This window comes from Sporothrix schenckii (genome assembly GCF_000961545.1).
Source record: "Sporothrix schenckii 1099-18 chromosome Unknown Cont41, whole genome shotgun sequence".
In the NCBI taxonomy this organism is placed as follows: Eukaryota; Fungi; Ascomycota; class Sordariomycetes; order Ophiostomatales; family Ophiostomataceae; genus Sporothrix; species Sporothrix schenckii.
In genome coordinates, this window is record NW_015971142.1 from 352,109 (window position 1) to 372,092 (window position 19,984).

Sequence of the window (19,984 nt, forward strand, 5' to 3'; positions counted from 1 at the left end):
GGTTAGCCAACCGTCATGCCTGACCACCGCCAATTTAGTTGAGCCTCTTTCCAGGCCATTACCTCCCCTTCCCTACACGAACGGCTACCAGTGGTCGCTCATCTGATCGACCGCTACTTATTTCCATGAAATGCTTTAGCATTGTTTCCTTGGCAACTTCTCCGATGTGTCTGCTCGTGTGGCTGTACTGTATGAGGCGTGAAACATTCTGCTGTGCACGACATTATGACGCCTTGTCCGTCGTCGTTAACCGGCCAAGATGTTGGGCTGTGTACGTGGTGAGTATTTGGCAAGCAAAATTCGAATGGTCTTGCTCGGTCTTGAATTTTCTTGTCACAATGTTCTTGGCGCCATGAGGCCAGGTTCTGAACGGAGAAGAAGGCAGCCGAGACGCGTCAAAGGATTATGTCAGTTGGTTTCAAGCGGTCTTCACATCCGATTTACAGTACAGCCAGCGATGACGTGGCTTGATGGTTGCAGACCTAGGATAAAAGTCAACGCCGGCTTCAACAATGCATCTGATGACATGATCCCGACATCGTACTTACTTTCTTCATTCTGACATCACAGTGAATAGTACGTCCTTCATGGCTAAGCTCGTGGACATACTCTTTTTTTTCCTCCGCGTTCGGGGGGAGTCACAGGCAAGTTTTCGACATCCTATTGGAAGTGGAACTGGGAGCTTGTTGGCGGCTGGGATGAAATTGGATCGTAAGGCGACGACCTCTATGGATCAGGCGACGTTTGGAAGGGAGAAACAAAAAGGGGGGAACGAAGGGGGGGTAAAGAGTCACAGAGACAGTGTGGACGACGAAGAATGTGGACAAAGAAGAGTGTGGAAGAGGGAGAGTGGAGGAGGAAGAGTTTGCTGGAGAGGTGAAGGGGGGAGGCTCTCTATTTATACCTGGAGGTAGAGGAGGCAGAAGCCGGTGGAAGGCCGCAGAATAGTTGCAAACAAAGGGTGAGTGATGTGTCATGACAAGTAGATGGGATCGTCGAAAGACAGTGAATGCGAGTTGAGGATGTGATGAAAGACAATCAAATATCAGACGGTAAACAACTGTAAACAAACGAATAGTCAATAAATCATCGATAAACTGAAACATAAATGCAATAAACTATTTTACCGAGTACTCAATAAATAGAAATTGAAAAATGAATAGGTGAGATGAGTTACGTTCATGTTCAACGGCAGACTGAGCAGAATGTTGAGAATAAACAAATATGAAGTGAAGTCGTGTGCCCGTGACGCCAATCTTAGCGCAAGGCTGAGCAGGATGTCAACATCATGTCATTAGATCCAAGGGCCGGCATACGACAGAAGTAATTAAGTGGCAAGGTCCACAGATTCCAGTATCTAATATTTTACTCCAAGGAAGTAAAGCTGATGGCAAGAAGAAGTGATCTCCTCACTGCTTTCCTGTTAGAGTGATCTATGCAGCCGGGCACCTTCTCAGGGGTGTCTCACAACCTGCCCAGATCAACACCATCGATAGAGCCAGCTATAAGTTGAGGAGCAGAAGACATAAGGGTGGTCATGCAGTCCACCTTCAGAATGCTATCAGGTTTACTTTTACTTCACGAAGATGCACCTTTGATGATGAACTCTTTTGCACCTACGTGTACTTTGTATTCATTTTTCCGTATTCATCTAGATTTATTACTGGCCGTATATATATCTTTTCTGTTTTGACATTCGACATCAAATTCTATAAATTCTTCATTAGAATCTATCTTTACATCCTCCTACTAATTTTCATAAGATGTTCCTATCGGTAAAGTGCCGTTTAACATCATGCACAGTCACCAGTCGAGGTGTTTCACGTTCTCCATTGAACTCGTACGAGTCCTCTGCATCAACTCTACGAATACGAATACATTGCAGAGCTGAAGTCGGATAGACATCGGAGTGCGTTTTTGCACAGAGTGCTGTTTGCTCGTTTCTGGACGAGAGTCGTTGCAGTGCCACCGGGTTTCCCAATTCGGCTGCTTCGTGTCTTACAAGCTGCTACACGCCTCCACTCCAACCCTCCTGCGTCAATGTGGCGGCACCTGACTTTTGTGTGCCGTCGACCAACCAAGAGCAACTTGCACGGTGACTTGGATGCATCCTTTTTCAAGTCCCAAAGTATGAGCACGTTTTTTCTTGCACCCCATTTGTCGATAGGTCGACATATTGGCCTCATTTCTTCCTTTGGGACGGGACAGACGTGGGGTCGATGCAACGGAATGACTCCGCAAGGGGAAAGTGATGAGAGGAGAACCAGAAACACAGCTCGACGACTCATCATGCAGAAGGCCGAATTCCCGAGCTGTGATGCTGGCGAGGAACGACCTACCCGAAACGGGGCAATGGATGAGAACACGAAGCGAGAAAAGAGCATACGGACGCGGGGATGCCGCGTGGGAAGCAAACCAGGGCACTGCTACGCGTGGGGATGGTTGCACTGACTGGCGGGATGCGGATAGCGGAGTGTTGGCCGTCGTGGGCCAAGACAAAAGAAGACGCAAGGAAGTCAAAGGACTGCCGTGATGCGCGGACTGTCCTTTCTAAGCTCACAGAAGAGGTACAGCATCCGTGTGCTCGTTTGTTGTGCTTGTTGCCGGATTATCCAGTGCACCTGCAGGACGTCTAGACGGCATACGTTCAAATTAGTTTACCTTCTCTTATCTGCTCGAAATAGATTGGAGTTGCCCTGCCAAGGCGTGTTGTCATAGCGGTCCTGTTGCATCCGTTTTCGCACCGAGCCATGTCCTCATGTCGTCGTTTGCAGTCTCCCTCCGGATTCTCTCTTGGTCCTTTTAGAGCACATGGCCGTGTTGTTGCGTGTGGCCTGCCGTACGACAACCTCCACTGTATCTCTGTGCTCCCTCACCTGCATGAGAGTCTGCTGTACAAAACCGATCGGATAGCTTCCGGGACAGAAGAAGCAGAGGACACAGGACACGACGCGAGAGGCGCACAGGGTGGACACGACATAAACTGCGCACGGCGTGTCTTGCAGATGGGTCGCTGGTCGAACCGGTGCCACTGACAAACAAGGTCTGCTGGTTCGTGATGTCGCTTGTTTCCGTGCAGCGGCAATTCGGCCGGTGCATGTCAATATTTATGCAAGCAGAATACGGAAAGCCGAGTCGACCGCAATACGTCGTACATACTACATAATACATAATGAAGCACAAATCAGTGGACGCAGATCGACTTGTTGCTGTCTCTTTTGTTCATGACCCGATGACATCGCCGTCAGGACTGCTGGAAGATCCACGCGGGCACACTCGTTTCTCGTTCCTCTTATCCATGCCTGTGTCGGTTCTCCTGTTCATGTCTGCCTTGCCTGCCAGACGGTCTGTCCCACGCCGCGGGGTGTCTTTCTGGGCTGCTGCGACGATGCCGCGACGATGCCGCGACGATGCCACGCCCTTCGTTGCCTCCCACGTCGGCCGCCACGGTTTACGTACTCTTTACCGACGCTATTATGTACCCCGTACAACACGTATTTTGATTGACATGCCAGGAAGTTGTAAAGGACAAAGCTAACCCTCTGTGGAACAGTGGAAAACAGGATGAAAAGCGCCCCGAGCGGCAACTCTGAACTGAAAGTTGGCAAGTGTCGTTGTTCCAGAACAGCTGTCCAAGGTATCCGTCTCTGCAGAACTGCCGACGATAGCCTTTTGGTCACACCTTACATTGTTTCGTGTACTCTGTAGTCGCGCGCCCGCCGTCTTTTGCTGTATTACATTCTGTTGCACGACCGTTTAACAGGAAAAGTGGGACAAATTCAAGGGACGTATGCCGCAGACTACAGCACAAAGTATAGCACACAGGCAGCCTGTTAATACCCCGTAGGCAGCCTGTGATTCAACGCAGAAAAGCCGCACAAGGCACACAAAACGCACAATGCACTCAAAGCTGGATCCGATCCCCTTTTCTGATCATCTGCATTGCCATCATTGAAATGCCGTCAAACGCACAAACAGCGCAGAACGTTTGCGTCCTGGGCAAGGACACAACCGCAAAAACCACGCGGACCCACTGAGCCACTGTCGTAATGTTCAGCACTGTCGTAGACTGCCTGTAAGACGCTAATCTGTTCACCCACTAACCAGCCAGCCCACTGAGCCTTCGGCGCAAATCGCGCAGAGTTTAAAAATGAACATTGCGGCGGCCAGTGCAGGAAGAGGCCAGCCTAACCCAAACCCGCTTAGCGCCTCAGCGACCCGTGCCCCCCTCATCCACCCACTAACAGGTGCTATCAGCCACTAAAATCGAATGCCGTCAGAGCGCGGCGCTACCTGCGCGCCTGGAATGCCCTGTGGGATGTTTTTGCATCAGCAAATACGTTAATCTTCAGCGGTAGCCCTTGTCGTTGCCTTCTTAAGTGTAAGTCACAATTGGCAGTTGGCAGTTGTCAACTCTCAACGTCAACTCAGTGACGCATCCTCGGATGTCTCGAAACAATCGGCGTGTCTGTAGATGCTACATATCGTACGACATAACGCAGACATTGAAGCAGAGATACCGCCAAGTCCTGTGTAGTCGCAGACGAACAAAAAAAAAAAAAGAAAAAAAAGAAAAGAAAAAAAATGCAATACGCAAAAGAAAGAAACAAGAAACAATCCTTCAAACTGGGAACAAGACCTGCACTCATTGCTAAACATGCTCACATCATGCATTTCCGTGTCTCCGTGTATGCTCTGCTCTTCACAACGTCCCATTGCCCCATTTACTTCACACCCTCCATCGTGGAGTGTGTTTCAAACAGTCTACCTGCACCCCCTTCTTCTTCGACTTCTTCGACTTCGACTACTTCGTCTCCATTTTGCCTTTGCGAGATACGATTTCGCCTCCTCTGCCCCTGTCAAGTATTGCCGCCCTTTCGTCCTTCTTACAGCACGCCGTACTTCTTCGTCGATCTGCTCGAGTCACTCCACCCACGCCCCTCCCTTGCCTCCATTCTCGACTCACTTTCTGCCCTCCATCACGCCCATCATCACATCACACTAGTATAGCGTCTTAGTCTCCGACGGCCGAGTCCTTGTAGCGTAGAAGAAAGAGGGGCCATCTCCCTCTGCTCGTGTCGAGTCGTTGCAGATATAAGAAGGCCGTCTCCCCCTCTTTCCAGGTCCTTCATTTCCCCCTTCATCACCAAGTCGACCACAAGACACATCTTCCGCCTTTGATAACAACTCGTCAACAACATCAACTCATCGTCAAAGATCCTTTGACGTTGCCCACCATTCTCTCTCTTACGAGTTAAACCACCCCACCCACAACCAACCGTCAAAATGAAGGGCGAGTGCGGCTGCTCTGGCACCTCCTCCTGCAACTGCGGCTCTGACTGTATGTTCTTTGACTGTTCCATGACGATGTATACACAATAAAATCAAATCCTAACCTATCTAGGCTCTTGCTCCAGCTGCGGCAAATAAATAACGTCGACACGCAACCATGCCGACGGTGCGCTGACGCACTGGTTGATGCTCGGCCCCGAGGCAGTTTTCCGTTCCTACCAAACCGAACCACATCCAGAGATTGGAGATCGGAGATGGGAAGGGTGACGGACTGCGGGTGCTAGCGCTCATTGTGCTCTCGTTTTTGTTCTTGACCTGCATTTGTTTCGATTTTCAATTTGGAATGTAGTTAGGAAATTTACAAACAAATTTGCGACTGTCGACCTTGTCTGGGATTTATTGCACTGCAAATGTGATTCACAAGAAAGCTGTGATACACGTAGATTGACGAGACAAACGCCGATTCGAAAAAGAGAATGATCGTGAGCAGAAGCAAAAATATCCAATGAAATGAAAGGATTTTCTTAAAAATCCGCGAAAACACAAACGGAGACACAAAACGGCAAACCGCCACATTCCTCAACACCATAAGTCATTATCAACCACATTAACACTCGATCCTCGGCTCCATTCCAGAATTGTCGCCCGCCCAGTCACCGAATACACGGCGGACAAAAACAAAAAAGGCGTCGACGTCGGCTGTGTTGGAAGCGATGCCAAAGGACACGCGGACGGCGCCGGTGACGGGCCAGTCGCTGTTGTTTTTTGCTGTCGATGCCGATGCAGTCGACGGAGTCGGTACAGACGACGGTTGGGGCGATGAGGCCGCCTCCTCCTCCTCCTCCCCCACCTCCACCTCCGACGACGACGCCTGCGTCACCGTTCCGTCCTCATACCCACTGTCTGGCCGCGTCCAATCCCGCGCAACGTGGGCGGCGGGACCAGCCACCGCGGCGCTGCTCAACGCCGGCAACGTCTCGCCGCCCACGCTCCGCATGGCCAACGCCTGCAGCTTCAGCATGTCCGCCCAGGTGTACTGCAGCGCCGCCTCGCCCGCGCCCGGGTTGCAGAAGCATCCCGTCCGCAGGGAGATGCGCGCCTTGGCCGCTTCCCGCGCCACGATGCGCTCGTCCACGACCACGCCCGCCGTGTTCAGGACATTGAAGGTCACCGTCCCGCCGCGGTTGCTGCCGTCGGGCAGGCAGTGCGGGGGACCGTAGAGGCGCACCATCGGGCGGCCGTTGCTGTGCCGCAGGACGACCAGCCGGTCCAGGAACCAGCCCGTCAGACAGCGGACGCGCACGGACACCAGCGCGAGTCTGTCCGCAGGCGTGACCATTTGTGTGTTCCCCTGTGTGTCCTCACCACGCTTGGCGTCGTCGCTGCCGCCGCCGCCACACGCGATGGCGGTTCCCCCCGCGCGCGCGGCATTGTTGAGCCACTGGATGCCCACGCCCACGTCCGGGATCGACTGGAAATTCACCGTGCCGTCCTCAAACTGCGCCTCGATGCGGTGCGCCGGCGCGTGCCAGTGCAGCCCGACGCTGACCGCTTGGATGGTGCCGCCCGAAAACCACGGCCGGTCCAGCCGTGCCAGCGCCTCGCGCCGCGCCACCAGACAGCCCACGCCGGTCGGGTAGCCAAACAGCTTGTACCAACTGACCAGCACAAAGTCCGGGTGCACGCGAGACAGGTCGAGCCGCGACGTCGGCAGGTAGGCCGCGGCGTCCAGCAAGACGTCGTAGCCGCGGCGCTGGGCGGCGGCGATCCAATCCAGGGAGTGGCGGACACCGGAAAAGTTGCTTTGGGCCGGGTAGGCAAAGAGGCCGCGGTCGTGGGGGTGGTCAAAGGAGGACGAGGCGGTGGTGGTGCTGTTTGTCGTTATGGTGATGTCACCAACGCCGTCGTCCTCAACCTCGACGTCCTTTTCATCCATGTCCGCCTTCCCGTCCAAGAGTCCACAAAAGACGCTGCGCAAGAACCGCTGCCACGCGTTCGACTTTGGTTTGGATGTTCGCCGCAAGCTTGCCGTTGGTCCGGCCTCCGGCGCCAGGACGTCCATCAGCACCGTCTCGTCCACATCCATGTCCGGCATTCGACACGGCACATACTGCGTTGCGACGCCCTGCCGCCGGGCGTATTCCCGCAGCCCGTGGATGGAGTTGTGGTTGTCGGCCGTCAACACGAGGCGCCTTTCTGCGCGGCCCCGTCGGCCAGACCGAATCCCAGTCCCGGTCGCGGTCGCGGTCCCGGTCCCGGTCCTTGGTCGATTCCTCGTGCTCGTCGTTGTGGGCCCCCAGCGGTACGCCTCGCCCACAAGACGCGCCGCGCCCGTGGCATTCGCGGTAAAGACGACGGCATACTCGTCCGGCGACGCCCCAAAGTGCTCCAGGATCTGCGTCCGCGTCGCCTCCACCAAGGCCGTGGCACACTCGCTCGTGGGGCTCACCGAGTGCGGGTTGCCCAGCACCAACGACGTCTGCCGCTCGGCGTGCGCGCGGTGTTGGCTGCGGGCGGCCAGTCCGCTGCCCGTGTAGTCGAGGTACACGTGGTGCTGTTCGTCGAGGTAGCTGTAGTCGGTCTGCCGCAGCGTGTCGAGGCAGGCCGTCGAGCCGTACTCGGGGTAGGCGTCCAGGATGGACATTGTGGGGTGGGGGGGAAGAGGGGAGGAACGAGAGAAAGAAGGGCGTGAGCTGAAGACAGTCCAGACAAGGGAATAAACGAAGTGATGGTGTGAGAAAGGATGACGGGATGATGCCGCGTGTCCAGTGTCAGGTAGAAACAGTGCTCACAGGGAAGAAGGATACGGATGGGATGGAAAGCCTACTGCTAATAAAAAATGACAAGGGAAATGAGAAATCAAAAAATAAATAAAAATAAAATAAAATAAAAACAAATGATAACGAGGACATCAACTAAGAAGACGGAAGGATGACAAAATAGAAGGAAGTGGGTGTGTATAGAATGCAGCAGCAAATGATAACTGGCAGGTAGAGCCGCGAGGGAAGAGGGTGGTCAGGAAACGCAAAGGGGATGGCCACGCCATGTTATACACGCATCGAAGGAGCCGACATGCACAAAAGAGGCAAGCTGATGCCACCTCCAAAGGTCTTGTTGAGACCTACTTGGGATCCCCAGCTGGCCAAATCGGTCGATCTCAGCCATGGCACTGCCGCTTACACGACTCGACCTGACCTAGACTGGACTGAACGAAACGCCTCTCGGCGACGTCCATCACACACCTCCGTCTACACCATCGTCTCCGAAAAAGGAAGAGTGGACGGCGATATTGATGCACGAGTTGTGGGCCAGTAGGATACGCCAGTTGGCCTCTACGACGATCACCGGTGGAGATTGCTCCTTGACGGGCATCCAACGGAAGCTCCGTGTAGTGACGATGCGGTGACGACAAAGGGGCGGTGGCTGAATGTTGGAAGGGGGGACGCAAAGGGGAAGACGAGCCGACGACAAGACGATGAGACGACGAGACGACGAGACGACCAGAAGGGAAAGGTCAGCGGGGAAGCAAAAAGCGAAGCCGGAGGGTGGGAGGATGATAAGAAGGGGTGGGGGAGGAAGAGAAGAGAGGAGAAGAGTGGACGAAGAGTGGACGAAGATGAATGGAATACATTGCATTAAAGATGCAGAAGCATACCAGTTCCGTCACAGGAGAGTCATGTCCAAAGCAAGCCTACGAATTCAAAATTGGTGGGTGAATCGACCACGGAGGACATATCGTAGCCCACACGTCTCGTTTTTGTAACCTCGTTTAACAGCTATGGACGTTCCAGTTATCAACAGATGTTGGAGGTTTTGTGTAACGTTGTGATAATATGATGTGCTGAGATTGTTCGGGAGACTGTTGGCGACTGACGTAGGCTGCTCGATTGTTTACCTTTCACCTCATCACCCCTTACTTTGCACACGTATAACGAGACCACTTGGCGAGACGATGCATAGACTGGCTGCGGGCATCTCGCCGACATAGGCGTCGAGAAGCAGAAGAGCAGAGAAAACGAAAACGGAAATAGAGAAAAATCGAAAAAGTAAAAAAACTCTGAGCTGGCAAAACCCGCGGAGACGGAGAAGCTGATATGCAGTGAGGAACACCAAGAGGGTGTGAAGGATTCCACAAGACGAAGCAAAAGAAGAGGCTGAGTGTCGTGCTTCCATTGGAATCCCAGACTGGACGTGGTGATGGCTTTGGCGGAAGAATGGGTAGGATTGGGGGCCATGTTGACAGCATGAAATAGGGAGACAAACAAAGAAGAGCAAAATACGAGACCAAATACGTGCCCAAATGCGAGACCGAACACTTGAGAAACCAACAGGACAAGACAATCGAAGGAAAAGATTAACCAGGAAAGTCTTGCATTCATGATCAGCATATCCGGTATGGCAATACACCGTCGGGTTTGAACATAAACAATGAGGAACGAGACGAGATGTCGAGTATCTGCCGAACCAGACTCGGCACCGGCCTTGAACAATGTCCTTGTCCTTCGAACGTCGATAAAGGCTCTTGCCTATGTTTAATTTTACAAAAGAAGAAGGGGTGTCATCTGTACGGATGCCGTGTACAGAGGCCCGCCGCCTCCTCTTCCTCTTCCTCCTGCGCTGCTCACCTCTACAGGATTTGGTGGTGTACCTTGTCCCGCCGCTGCCTTGTTGCACGGCTTCGGGCCGCCGTGTACAAGATCGTCTTTTTTGGGGCAGACGGGCAGCCGAGCATCTGCAAGCTGCGAGCTGAAAACTGAAAACTGAAAACTGAAAATTGAAATCCGAAAACCGAGAGGAAGACGAGCTGATATGCTCAACGGTGGATACGGCTGTGCTGTCGTGGAGATCCTCATAGCCCTAAACGGGGCTGTTGTCGAGATGCCCGCTGAACAACAGTCCAATACGCTTATGTACATGGCCGCCAATTGTGTTGCATAAAATCGACCCGCGTCTTGGATAGACAACGCAGCAAGTCGACCTGTACGTTGATGTTTCTGGTTTAGCGGGACTATTGTTGCATGCAAGCAAAGCAGCACTCACGGCCGCACCGTGCTATTTTTATGGGGCGGCACATACATTTACTTTTTTTTTTCTCTTCCTTCTCTTCTTATGCAGCCATTGTTAAAGAGTACAATGTCCCGTCTTGCCATCACATGGTGCATGCATGCTCGGGCCATAGTCTTCTTTGAGGCAAAAGATGCTACCATTACGTTCCATTCTCATATACGTAGGACCGGGATGACTCTCCACTCTCGATGCTTGACACTTGACATTTGGTCATATGTACGAAAAGGCTTCAACTTTAAAGACGGGGAAGCATGACCACTGGAATGAGAGTGAAACAAAACATCGGGAAGACATCGACTGCAAGCCTTGTGGGGTATGACACGAGGCAGGGATGAACCTTGTCGGTGGGAAGAGAGGGGAAGGGTCGTCAACAAAGAGTTACAAAAAGAAACTGTTTGTCAAGCCAGCCGTGACACATGGTAATTTTTATTTTATTTTATTTTATTTTTGCTTTAGATGCATCTTTTGTATGGTTTATTTCAGTATTTTGGTCAGTATTTAAATGAAATAAAAATAGAACAGAGGGTGCCTCTTGATTCTTAGATGTTTGTTGTAATTCAAACCAAAAGGTGTATTTTCTGTGCATCCCAGATACCAGGTTCACTCGAGTTCTGCTGTTCTGTGCACAAGTTTCTCCAAGCAAAACGCACACACATGCACACACAAAAGGACCGAATGACATCAAAGCCTCGGTCGTGCTACACTCCCATTCGACGGGAGGGAAGGCAATGCTACGGTGCAGTGCGTATGCCTCAAAGGCAGCGCCTTGCAAGTCAGGAGGTGTGCCACGGAAGAGAACCAGACAATGAAAAGACAACTTGCCACGGCACCTCGTGGCAACTCCGCAGTCTGTGTGTCGTATCTTTCTCTGTGTCTGTGCGAGTCCTCAGACGCCGCAGTGGACAGGGATAACTATAAAAATACCCGGTAAGAGCAAATCCCCGTGGTGTGCATTGACGAGTTGTCATTTGGAGGAGCAAAATAAATAGATTGAGACGGCGCAAACGACATAATGACAGCCAGCTGTACGCTGCCAGCCGCCACCAGATGCACGACTCGAATAGACAGACGCCACTGCTTGTCTCTCTTTACGGGGCACAAGCTTGGTGCCCGTAGCTGCCGTCGTATCGTGCTGTCAAACAGCTGGGCGGTTTTGCACTTTCTGGTGAACGACAACAAACCATTAAAAAATGAAAAACAAAAAAAAAAAACAAGCACAGACTGCAATACATCCCGTCTGACGGAAGGCCGTACGATCAGCCGCAAAACAAAAAAGCAAAGGGGTGGCGGACAGTGACATGCTCAAAACAGAGCATCACGGCCCGGTCAGTGTTTTGCGCCGGGCTTCTGAAAAGACGGGTGGCAGGCGCATAGCCACAGACAAAGCATCCCAAAAGGTTCCGTCCCGTCCGAAGTTGACCACAGACTTCCGCTGCATGCGCCTTTCGCTTACGACGTTGCTCCTTGCTGGCTAACTTTAGCACACCGGGTCCCATATTTCTGTGGCTGCTCAACTGCAGAGTTACCTTGCAGCATGCGCAACCAGGAAAGGGAACGAAAGCATGGAAATGCAATACATGCAAGCCAGGCTGGGCACTTGTTGACGGATGGTCCGTCTGCAGACGCCCGGGCGTCGCCTGCCCTCTTTGACCAAAAAGAGGCAAGAGTTTCGAGAGCAAACACAAAAGTGCCAGGTGCCGTTCTGATGTTTGACCAGGAAAAAGCATCCATTACCGGAAATGGCCAAAAACTGCACATCTTGTCGGCGAGGATACAACCCGGACGATCAGAACGTTTGCGGATAGTGCGGAAGGACAAGCAAAAAGAAAGAAAAGCGATAAGAAAGAAAAAAGGTAAGAAAGAATGACACAGCCCTAGGCAATGCAGTGGTCGGTGACATGTAGGAAGCCATCGGAAGAAGAGGCGCGACCGAAGACCGCCCGCCAGGATACCGGGAAATATGCGACATGCTTTTTGTTTCCTGCCAACTGCATACTGCATGCAGAAATGCAGAGAGTCCAGTTGTTTGCTCTGGCAAGGTAAAGACTTGATACCGCTCACTGCTAACATAATAAATGACTAAAAATATGCGTTATATCGACAATTCCCTTTCAATTTATAGATGTTCTGCCCCCAGCCTCTGGGCATCGCATGGCAACGTTGGCTGGCATGGGTCACGGTAGAAAGCGTCTGGGAAAAACGAGCACAACTCGTCGTCATAAGAGGCTCACAAGCCAGCACGCTGCCGAGGTAGGACAAGCCAGTTACCGACCATCACGATAATGACGGCGACGAGGGGATGAAGAGTATAAAAAGAATGTGGACAATAAGAGGAAGTTATGTCCGGTGCACGAAGAGCTAATACGACATCACGAACAACGATCACCAATGCTTCCACAGAGGTTCATTCTGCAGTGTACCCTTTTAAGGGCGGCGGATCAAGGACCACCTTTCGTGCTTGTCCTCTGACAATCCTGCTGCCTTTCGCCCTGCCTCAGTTATCGTATTGTGGTGGACCATACGGTCTCGTCCTCTCGCAGCCAATAATTCGTGTCAACGACTTCCGGTTTCTGCTTCGAACTTTGTCCTTGTTCAAATTGTTCCTCCTTGATACCTTTGTATCCCCTCACACGACGTCTTTTACAATGCATGTACGCGTATGTACACAGAATCCATTGCGCCGTGGGTCGGGATTCATGCGTTCTTCTTGGTTTCTGATTGCTTCGTCGTCGGCATTGTTATTTCGTAACTTGTGCCTGGTTGATCCTTTGTCTTTCAAAGGGAAGATGGAGGTGCAAACCTCATTCCTGTGGCCCCTGAATAGGAACGACTCTGTGCATCCTCGCCGTTTACCGTATTTAAACCAAAGTCGTTCGTCTCCATAGTGCTTCTGCTTTGTACGTCCTGCCACAAGAAACCTCAAACAACAGCGCCCCTTGATCTCTGCATGACGTAGGAGGAACGAGGAATGACCCCAAAATAACATGCTTCCCGAGGCACACACCACCTCTCACACACTGGGTCGAGGCATACTGCTGACCATCAAGCAGCAGGGTTGTGACGGAAGGATCGTTGCCGGCGCAGACTCGTTCCGCACGCTGGCTGATGAGGGTCCGCGTCTTGGCCGACCTGTCCGGGTCGTCAGGACGAGCGGGCCACAAAAATGCTCGGTGTCGGGTCACACGAGGGGTTTGGCAACGTCGAGATCTTGGTGGGCGAGCACGAGACGGGTGTCTGCTAAGCTCCACTTTGACGGATGCGTGGTCGGCGCCTCGAGCAAGTCCACAAAGGCCACTAGACGGGGTTAAAGGGCTGTTCGGAGGAAAGCCAGCGCAACGGAGCAAGCGAATATTGCCCTTTATCTGGGCAACGACTGCCGCCGGCCACGAGTCGTTGGGCGCATGTAGGTTGAGCGTCGTTGAGCGTCGAAACTGTCTCGTCGACAGGCCACAGCGACAGGTCTCCCGTCCGCCAGAACGTCTCGGCAACCACTTGCGCTGGAGCTATCTTGCCATGGACTATGTCGAGGTCACCGACACGTGTCCACCTTTCGCCACCGTGCAAGGCAACCAAGATGTTGAGGACACCATCGAAAATGCCCTTCTTTTGTTTCTCGGTGCGTGTCGACCCAGATATCCACATCTCGTTGTGCCTTTCCCGGTGCGCGGGACACTAATGTGTACTCACGCCCGAGCGGGTTGTCGCTCGTGGCGTCGTAGGCAATGACATCGGGAAAGGGTATGGCTTTGGCGGCAGCCGTTGTTTCTGGCCATCGATGATGCCGATCTCGTTGCGCGTCTTGAATTCTGGCATGTGGTTGCGGCGGTGCGGAGCATTAGGTTTGTGTACCCCCGGTGCCTGGCATTCTTCCGTGCGCAAATGCCTTGCCCCGTGAGACTGGCGATCTTGTAGATGGCATGGCAGTCGGCCGTGACATTGAGGGCCGTGATGCTCTCGGAGGCTGGTAGATGCAAGCTTGCCAATAGAGCCTGAATGGTCTCGTGCGCGATCGGCGGCAGTACGTGGTCGATTGAGGCCAAACTGTACGTTGTTGCGCGATGACCCGAGGCAGAGAAGAAGACGTCGTGAGGTGCTCCGAGGCAGTGGTTAACAGGGAGATCACGACATTGCTTTCTTCTGGTATCATTTCCACGCCGTCACGTGGAAACTGGAAGTAAATGTTTCCATTTGCACGTCCCAGAAGGGAAGGAGCAGAGGCCGTGGAAGATGGGCCGAACACCTTATATCCAGTGATGCTATCGAGGCTTAATATCAGTTACTCAAATCCAATAACACTGTGTCTCAGGAGCTGGCTCGTGGTTCGACTCAAATCATTTCATCACTTATATTCTTTCTAGGATGAGGACAAAAAGGCACAGAGCTTCAAAGTATAGATAGCCAACGGCATCAATCCGTCCTGTTTTCATTCCGCTTTGTCGTTCGAACTCTCTCTGACGCTGTCTCTCTGTCACAGAATACCACGCGCTGGCCAACGACGACCAAGTTGTCTGCGAGAACAAGACAGCCTCTCACTTCCCAAACACGGCATAGCAGGGGTCGGCGGATAGAGCGCATGTGACATGGGCGGCGACTGAGGATTAGCAGGGGAGGGGACAATCCACTTTACTTAGGCACATCCCTGTGTGAGAGGGGGAAGAACAATAGGAAGGAAGCAAGGAAGCAAAGAAAGAAGTGCAGGACGGGGCAAAGAAGACAACATCGTTCAACCTCACATCTAACCACTGCGATGGCGCTGCCCTGTGCCAATTTGTATCCACGTTTCTGAACAGCGGTATTTGGAAGCTATTTTGAAATCTGCCCGTCTCGTGCCTCTGCACTGTTTACTGTCTCTCCTCTTCGACCTGTCGTCCACTTTCTGTCCCGCGTTACCCAGAGCGTTTGAGCAACAGCTTGTTCGCTTCCCCCACGCTTGCCGATCGTCTGTGGCCTTTTTTGTTTGTCCCTTTCTGCCTCTCGCTTGCCATTTTCTGTCTCTGTCCTTTATCATCAGTTCCTTTCCTTATTTGGTCAGCCCGTCGGGCACGCAGCGCAAAAGGTGGAGCAGGTAACAGCTGGAGAGATGCTGAGGGAAAGAGCTCTGTTTACAGAGGGGGGTTTGCCCCACTTGTTGGTGGTTCATGCTTGCAGCGGCTCTGTTAGGAAAGAGCGACTGAGACGAGGCGCTGGCCGCGGATGGCCGACACGAAGAGCATTTTGAGAAATAAGTGAAATGGAGAGACAATGTTTCTCTTATTATCGAAACGTGCCGTGCTTTCAATTCAGTTTGAAAAGGAGGCAACAAATGAATGGAGAGTGATCCGGGAGCAGGACAGACACGAGAGCGACCCTGACCAATGCTGTTCCTGAGTCTGACGTGGCAAAACCCAATGGCTCGTCCACCACGGTCGCTCTTTCCTACGATGTACAGATTCTCACCAGGCCACTTCCTCTCCGTCGCACCCCACCTTACTGCATAAGACGACCAAAAGCAACAGGAGAGGGGCCGCTTGCAATGTGGGGTTGTTTGGTCTCTGCGCTGTAATTACGCGGTGCTGCGTTTGCTGTTGTGCTCCTTCCTGTGCTGAATGTGAATGCGTGCTTGTGCTTCGACATGGGTAGCTCCTTCCCGCCATGCGACTGGCTCCTGCAGAGTCCCCTCCACAGCCATTGAAAAAGGAGGCGAGCAAAGAGCGGAGTTCTCAAGACAGTAACAGAAAGCATCGCCCCAAGATAGAGACGGATCCACGATCTGAACGCACATGTGGACGTGCATCGACGCCTAACAGCTGCCGCGCCGATGGACGTGCAGATTTGTTAGTTACCGATGGCAGAGACAGCCATTTGTGTCTGCTTGGTTAGTTCTCCTTTCAAACTCACGGCTGTCCGGTTGTTCGTCGTTTGAAGGACGCTTTTGCTCCTCTCTTGTCTCGTTCTCGTTCTCGCCGTCTCGCTCTTCTTGTCCCTCGTCGATTGCCTCCCTTTGTTAGCTTTCACTGTTTACATCTTTGTTGCGCTCACTCCACTTTCTTTACAGCAATTGACTTCTTTCCTTTCCCCCTTGGATTCACTTGGTTGGACAGCAGATCTCCTATTGACACTCTTTCACCAATTCCATCTTTTTTACTTACATTGGGCTGAGGGTCGAGATACATCGTCGTGTATTCTCAGCATCCCATTGACACAGCCCAATTGACCAAGAACCTCTTGCATCGTCCTCCGTTACCCCCCACGCAACCCCACCATGGCATACCGGCGTGAACGGGACATCCATCATTCCAAAATGGATTCCACCACCGAGTACGCCAAGATGTACCAACGAGCCCAGCGGGCCGCGCGCAACGGCAGTTCGTTTTCGCCGCCAGCGTCACCCACGCCGGCATACGAGTTCACAAGACAGCACACGTGGCCAGGGCGGCCAGGGCCGCCACACCCACCAGGGAGTGGTGCCGGCAGTTATGAAGACCGGGAGAGAGGCATTCCCATCCGGGAGCGGCAACGAGACCGCGGGTGGGACCACCACAGCCACGCCAGTCGAGACTACGATGGCCAGCACGAGCAGGAGTACGACGACCGTGACGAGCCACGTGACGAGCCAGAGTATGAGTACGAGTACGAGTTCGACGGTCGGTCGTGGCAGCCGTCTGGCTCGCCGCGGACGCCACGAACGGCCGGCATGACCAGCGGGAGTAGTCTGGGCGGATCCTACGGCCGTCGAGAGCGTGACCGGGAGCGTGACCGGGAGCGAGAGCGAGAGCGAGAGCGAGAGCGAGACCATGACAGAGAACGGGAACGGGACCGAGACCGGGAAAAGGACCGTCGAGCCAAAGAGCGAGAGATTCGCGAACGCGAACGGTCACGCGAGTTGAAGTTGGAGCGAGAACGTGACGAGCGCGAGCGGCAGCGCGACCGGGACGTCTGCCGCCAGCGCATGCGTTATGCCACCGAGAACTACCCGAGGCGCCTGCGGGCCTACCTTATGCCCGTCCTCAAGAACCAGCAGGCCATGGACCACGCCACCGACATTTTTGTCAAGCTCGACCAGGACGCTCGTTACCTGACCCAGAGCGCCAACACGCTCCTGGAAAGTTTGACGGCCGTGGCCGAGGACCAGGCCACCGGCGGCAATGGGACAGGGCTCGATGACCCGGCGCCTGGCACGGACGAGTCATCCGAAGACGTGACCACGACCGAAGAGAGCAGCGCCCTGGAAGACTCGGAGACGGCGGCCGAGTCGGTGAGCTCGGATGCCGACTCGGACGACAATGAACAGCAGTTTGGTTCCTTTGGCCACGGCGGCGACATGCCGAACTTCAGCAGCCGGCGGTCCAGCCTGGCCAATGGCAGTGTAGTGGGCGGCAGTGGTCGTCGGCGGAGCAGTGCGAGCCAGCGCCACAGCGGCAGCGGTGCCGATCACCAGCGCAAAGGATCCAACAGCACAACGACGGGACCAGCATCCACCACTGGCGGTGGTTCGGCCGGCGGCGGCGGCCCACCGCCGCTCATGCACTGGAATGGATTCCGGCCGTTTGCCCTCAACAAGCACCCAGACAGTGTCAACGACCGGCGTAAATCGCTTATGGCCTTCACCCAGATTATCAGTGTCACCTTGCTGGCATCTCTGGGCGTGGACACCGGTAGCAACGGTGGTCGTGCCCGCCTGTCCACTCGAGGCTTGCTGGCTGAGCTACTGCGTGTACTCCAACCCAAGGACTATCGCGCCTACTTCCGTGCTGCAGCCCGCGTCATCTTGTTGCCCGAAGGTGGCAGCATCGTCTCACGCGCGCAGCCGCCTGATGAAATGGCCCTCGAGGCGCTCGAGCGCCAGCTGCTGGGCACAGCCAAATTTGTGCCCGGTGTGGCCACCTCGGCGTCGTCGTCGCCAGCGCCCATGATGGCCTGCCTGACGTACACATCGGCAAATCACGGAACGATCACCCTGTATCGACTTGAAATGGGCGGTGGTGGTCTCGGTGCGGAAGGCTGGCCACGTCGCATCACGCCCGTGTCGGCCATGGCGGCCGTGCCCAAAGAATTACTGCGGCGGACGGCCCGCTCGATGCCGCCGTCGCGGCGGACTGTCCTCAAAGTTGCTGCTGCTCCGCCAAGTGGCACAGACAAGAAGAAGGACGAAAAAAGGGCTAGGGGTGGACGCAGCGCGAGTATCAGTGAGGACAAGGCGAGCTCATTTGACGATGGAGACAAGGACAAGGACGACGAGAAGGAACTGGAACGGCTCCGATTCCGCTGGATATCCATGCCGCAGGACACGTCCGTTCCCCAGATTGGGCACACGTCGACCGTCGACGCGCCCGCCCTGTCCCCCAAGTTCCTGGCCGCCATGGGTATGTCACGCGAGGACCGCACGTTGTCGGACGGCACGACGGCCAATACGGTGCAGGCTACACTACCGGCCATGTTTGCTTGGCTGCACACGCGCGCGGCGTACCTGACGGCCATGGATATGACGGGCCCCGAGCTACAGCGGCCCACCGCTCCCTCTGTCTCCAAGTCAGAGAAGACATCGCCCACGAAGGGGCGCGATCGTGATCGTCGTGACCGCGACCGGGAGAGGGACCGCGACTACGATGACAACGCGTCGACGTCGACGTCGACCACCGCCCAAACGTCTCGCAGCCGCATGCGCCGTGTCGTCCGTTATCAGCATGGCCCCACGCCTCTCGACCACGACGGAAAGGAGCCCACAATCGTTGTCCTGCACCCGAGCCGCGGCGACTGGGTAACGTCGTCGGTATTTTGGACGGAGAAGAAGGAGTAGAGGTACTCGTATGTTTTGATTATGTTACGTTGGAACATTCATGCGATTGGCGCGAATTGATCTACTTGCCAAACCCGGAACAACGTTTGAGGATGTGGTGGGGAATGTTTATTTTACCAACTACGTTTGTCATGTTCGGCAGCTTTGTTACGTTCTTTTCGCACGTTTTTCTTTCGTACGTTTTGTCTCCAACTACGTGCCAATTAATAAACCGGGGTTCACAGCTTTAAACAAGTCGTTTGTAAAATGTCCATAACTTATCAGGCCAGGTTGTACTGCAGTTACTGGATTTGGTGTATATCTAGTGCAAATCTACCGCCACATGCTATCTACACTGTTGTCCATCACATAAAAAGACACACCGCGAGGTCTTGCTCGAAGAAACGTCAACACCTCTCATATCAAAAACAAAATAAAAGTCGGGGGTGTGGCGAGGTTCCCTGTCAGACAAGTACACCTATTTGGCTCCTCCTCGGGTTCCTGAAAACCCGGCAAGCTAGGCTCCACGCTCCGTTCTCTTTTCCTTTTCCGTAGACCATGCGAACCCCCTTTCCCAAACCCTTCCCCTCTCCTGATGATGTGCGGAGAGCCAAAGTGTAAAGCTTTATGCTAGCGTCGGCCCGGAGCTTTTGCGTGTGAATATTTCCATTTGTGCCATGTCGTTTCTTTTGCATTTGTTTTCTATATTCTACGAAAATGATTGATATTTTCAATCGGGCAACTAAGAGAAATCCCGTCTCGCGCCTTTTTGCCAGTCCTCCTGTGGAAAAACCTGACAGCCCATGACGGTGTAAGTGCCACAGCCGTGAGTCGTGATTGTGGTAGTTATCCCCGGGATAACAATAACCG

At 53.6% G+C, this 19,984-nt stretch overlaps 5 protein-coding genes across 5 annotated transcripts; 1 reads left to right on the top strand and 4 right to left on the bottom strand.

The window, feature by feature from the left end:
- Positions 1 to 5,899: 5,899 nt before the first annotated feature.
- Positions 5,900 to 7,936, bottom strand: SPSK_07202 (molybdenum cofactor sulfurase; the record flags this gene model as incomplete). The annotated part of the gene is made up of 1 exon (XM_016733866.1): positions 5,900 to 7,936. The coding sequence occupies one exon, from the start codon at positions 7,934 to 7,936 to the stop codon at positions 5,900 to 5,902; it is 2,037 nt and encodes a 678-aa protein (XP_016590411.1).
- Positions 7,937 to 8,526: 590 nt separating this feature from the next.
- SPSK_08112 (uncharacterized protein) lies at positions 8,527 to 8,928 on the bottom strand (the record flags this gene model as incomplete). Its single annotated transcript, XM_016734755.1, has 1 exon — positions 8,527 to 8,928. One exon carries the CDS (start codon positions 8,926 to 8,928, stop codon positions 8,527 to 8,529), a length of 402 nt encoding a protein of 133 aa, XP_016590412.1.
- Positions 8,929 to 13,653: 4,725 nt separating this feature from the next.
- Positions 13,654 to 14,001, bottom strand: SPSK_08144 (uncharacterized protein; the record flags this gene model as incomplete). The annotated part of the gene is made up of 1 exon (XM_016734785.1): positions 13,654 to 14,001. The coding sequence occupies one exon, from the start codon at positions 13,999 to 14,001 to the stop codon at positions 13,654 to 13,656; it is 348 nt and encodes a 115-aa protein (XP_016590413.1).
- A 1,900-nt stretch (positions 14,002 to 15,901) lies between these two features.
- Positions 15,902 to 16,120, bottom strand: SPSK_10835 (uncharacterized protein; the record flags this gene model as incomplete). Its single annotated transcript, XM_016737100.1, has 1 exon — positions 15,902 to 16,120. The coding sequence occupies one exon, from the start codon at positions 16,118 to 16,120 to the stop codon at positions 15,902 to 15,904; it is 219 nt and encodes a 72-aa protein (XP_016590414.1).
- Positions 16,121 to 16,639: 519 nt separating this feature from the next.
- On the top strand, positions 16,640 to 19,135 carry SPSK_07069 (uncharacterized protein; the record flags this gene model as incomplete). Its single annotated transcript, XM_016733738.1, has 1 exon — positions 16,640 to 19,135. The coding sequence occupies one exon, from the start codon at positions 16,640 to 16,642 to the stop codon at positions 19,133 to 19,135; it is 2,496 nt and encodes an 831-aa protein (XP_016590415.1).
- Positions 19,136 to 19,984: the final 849 nt, after the last annotated feature.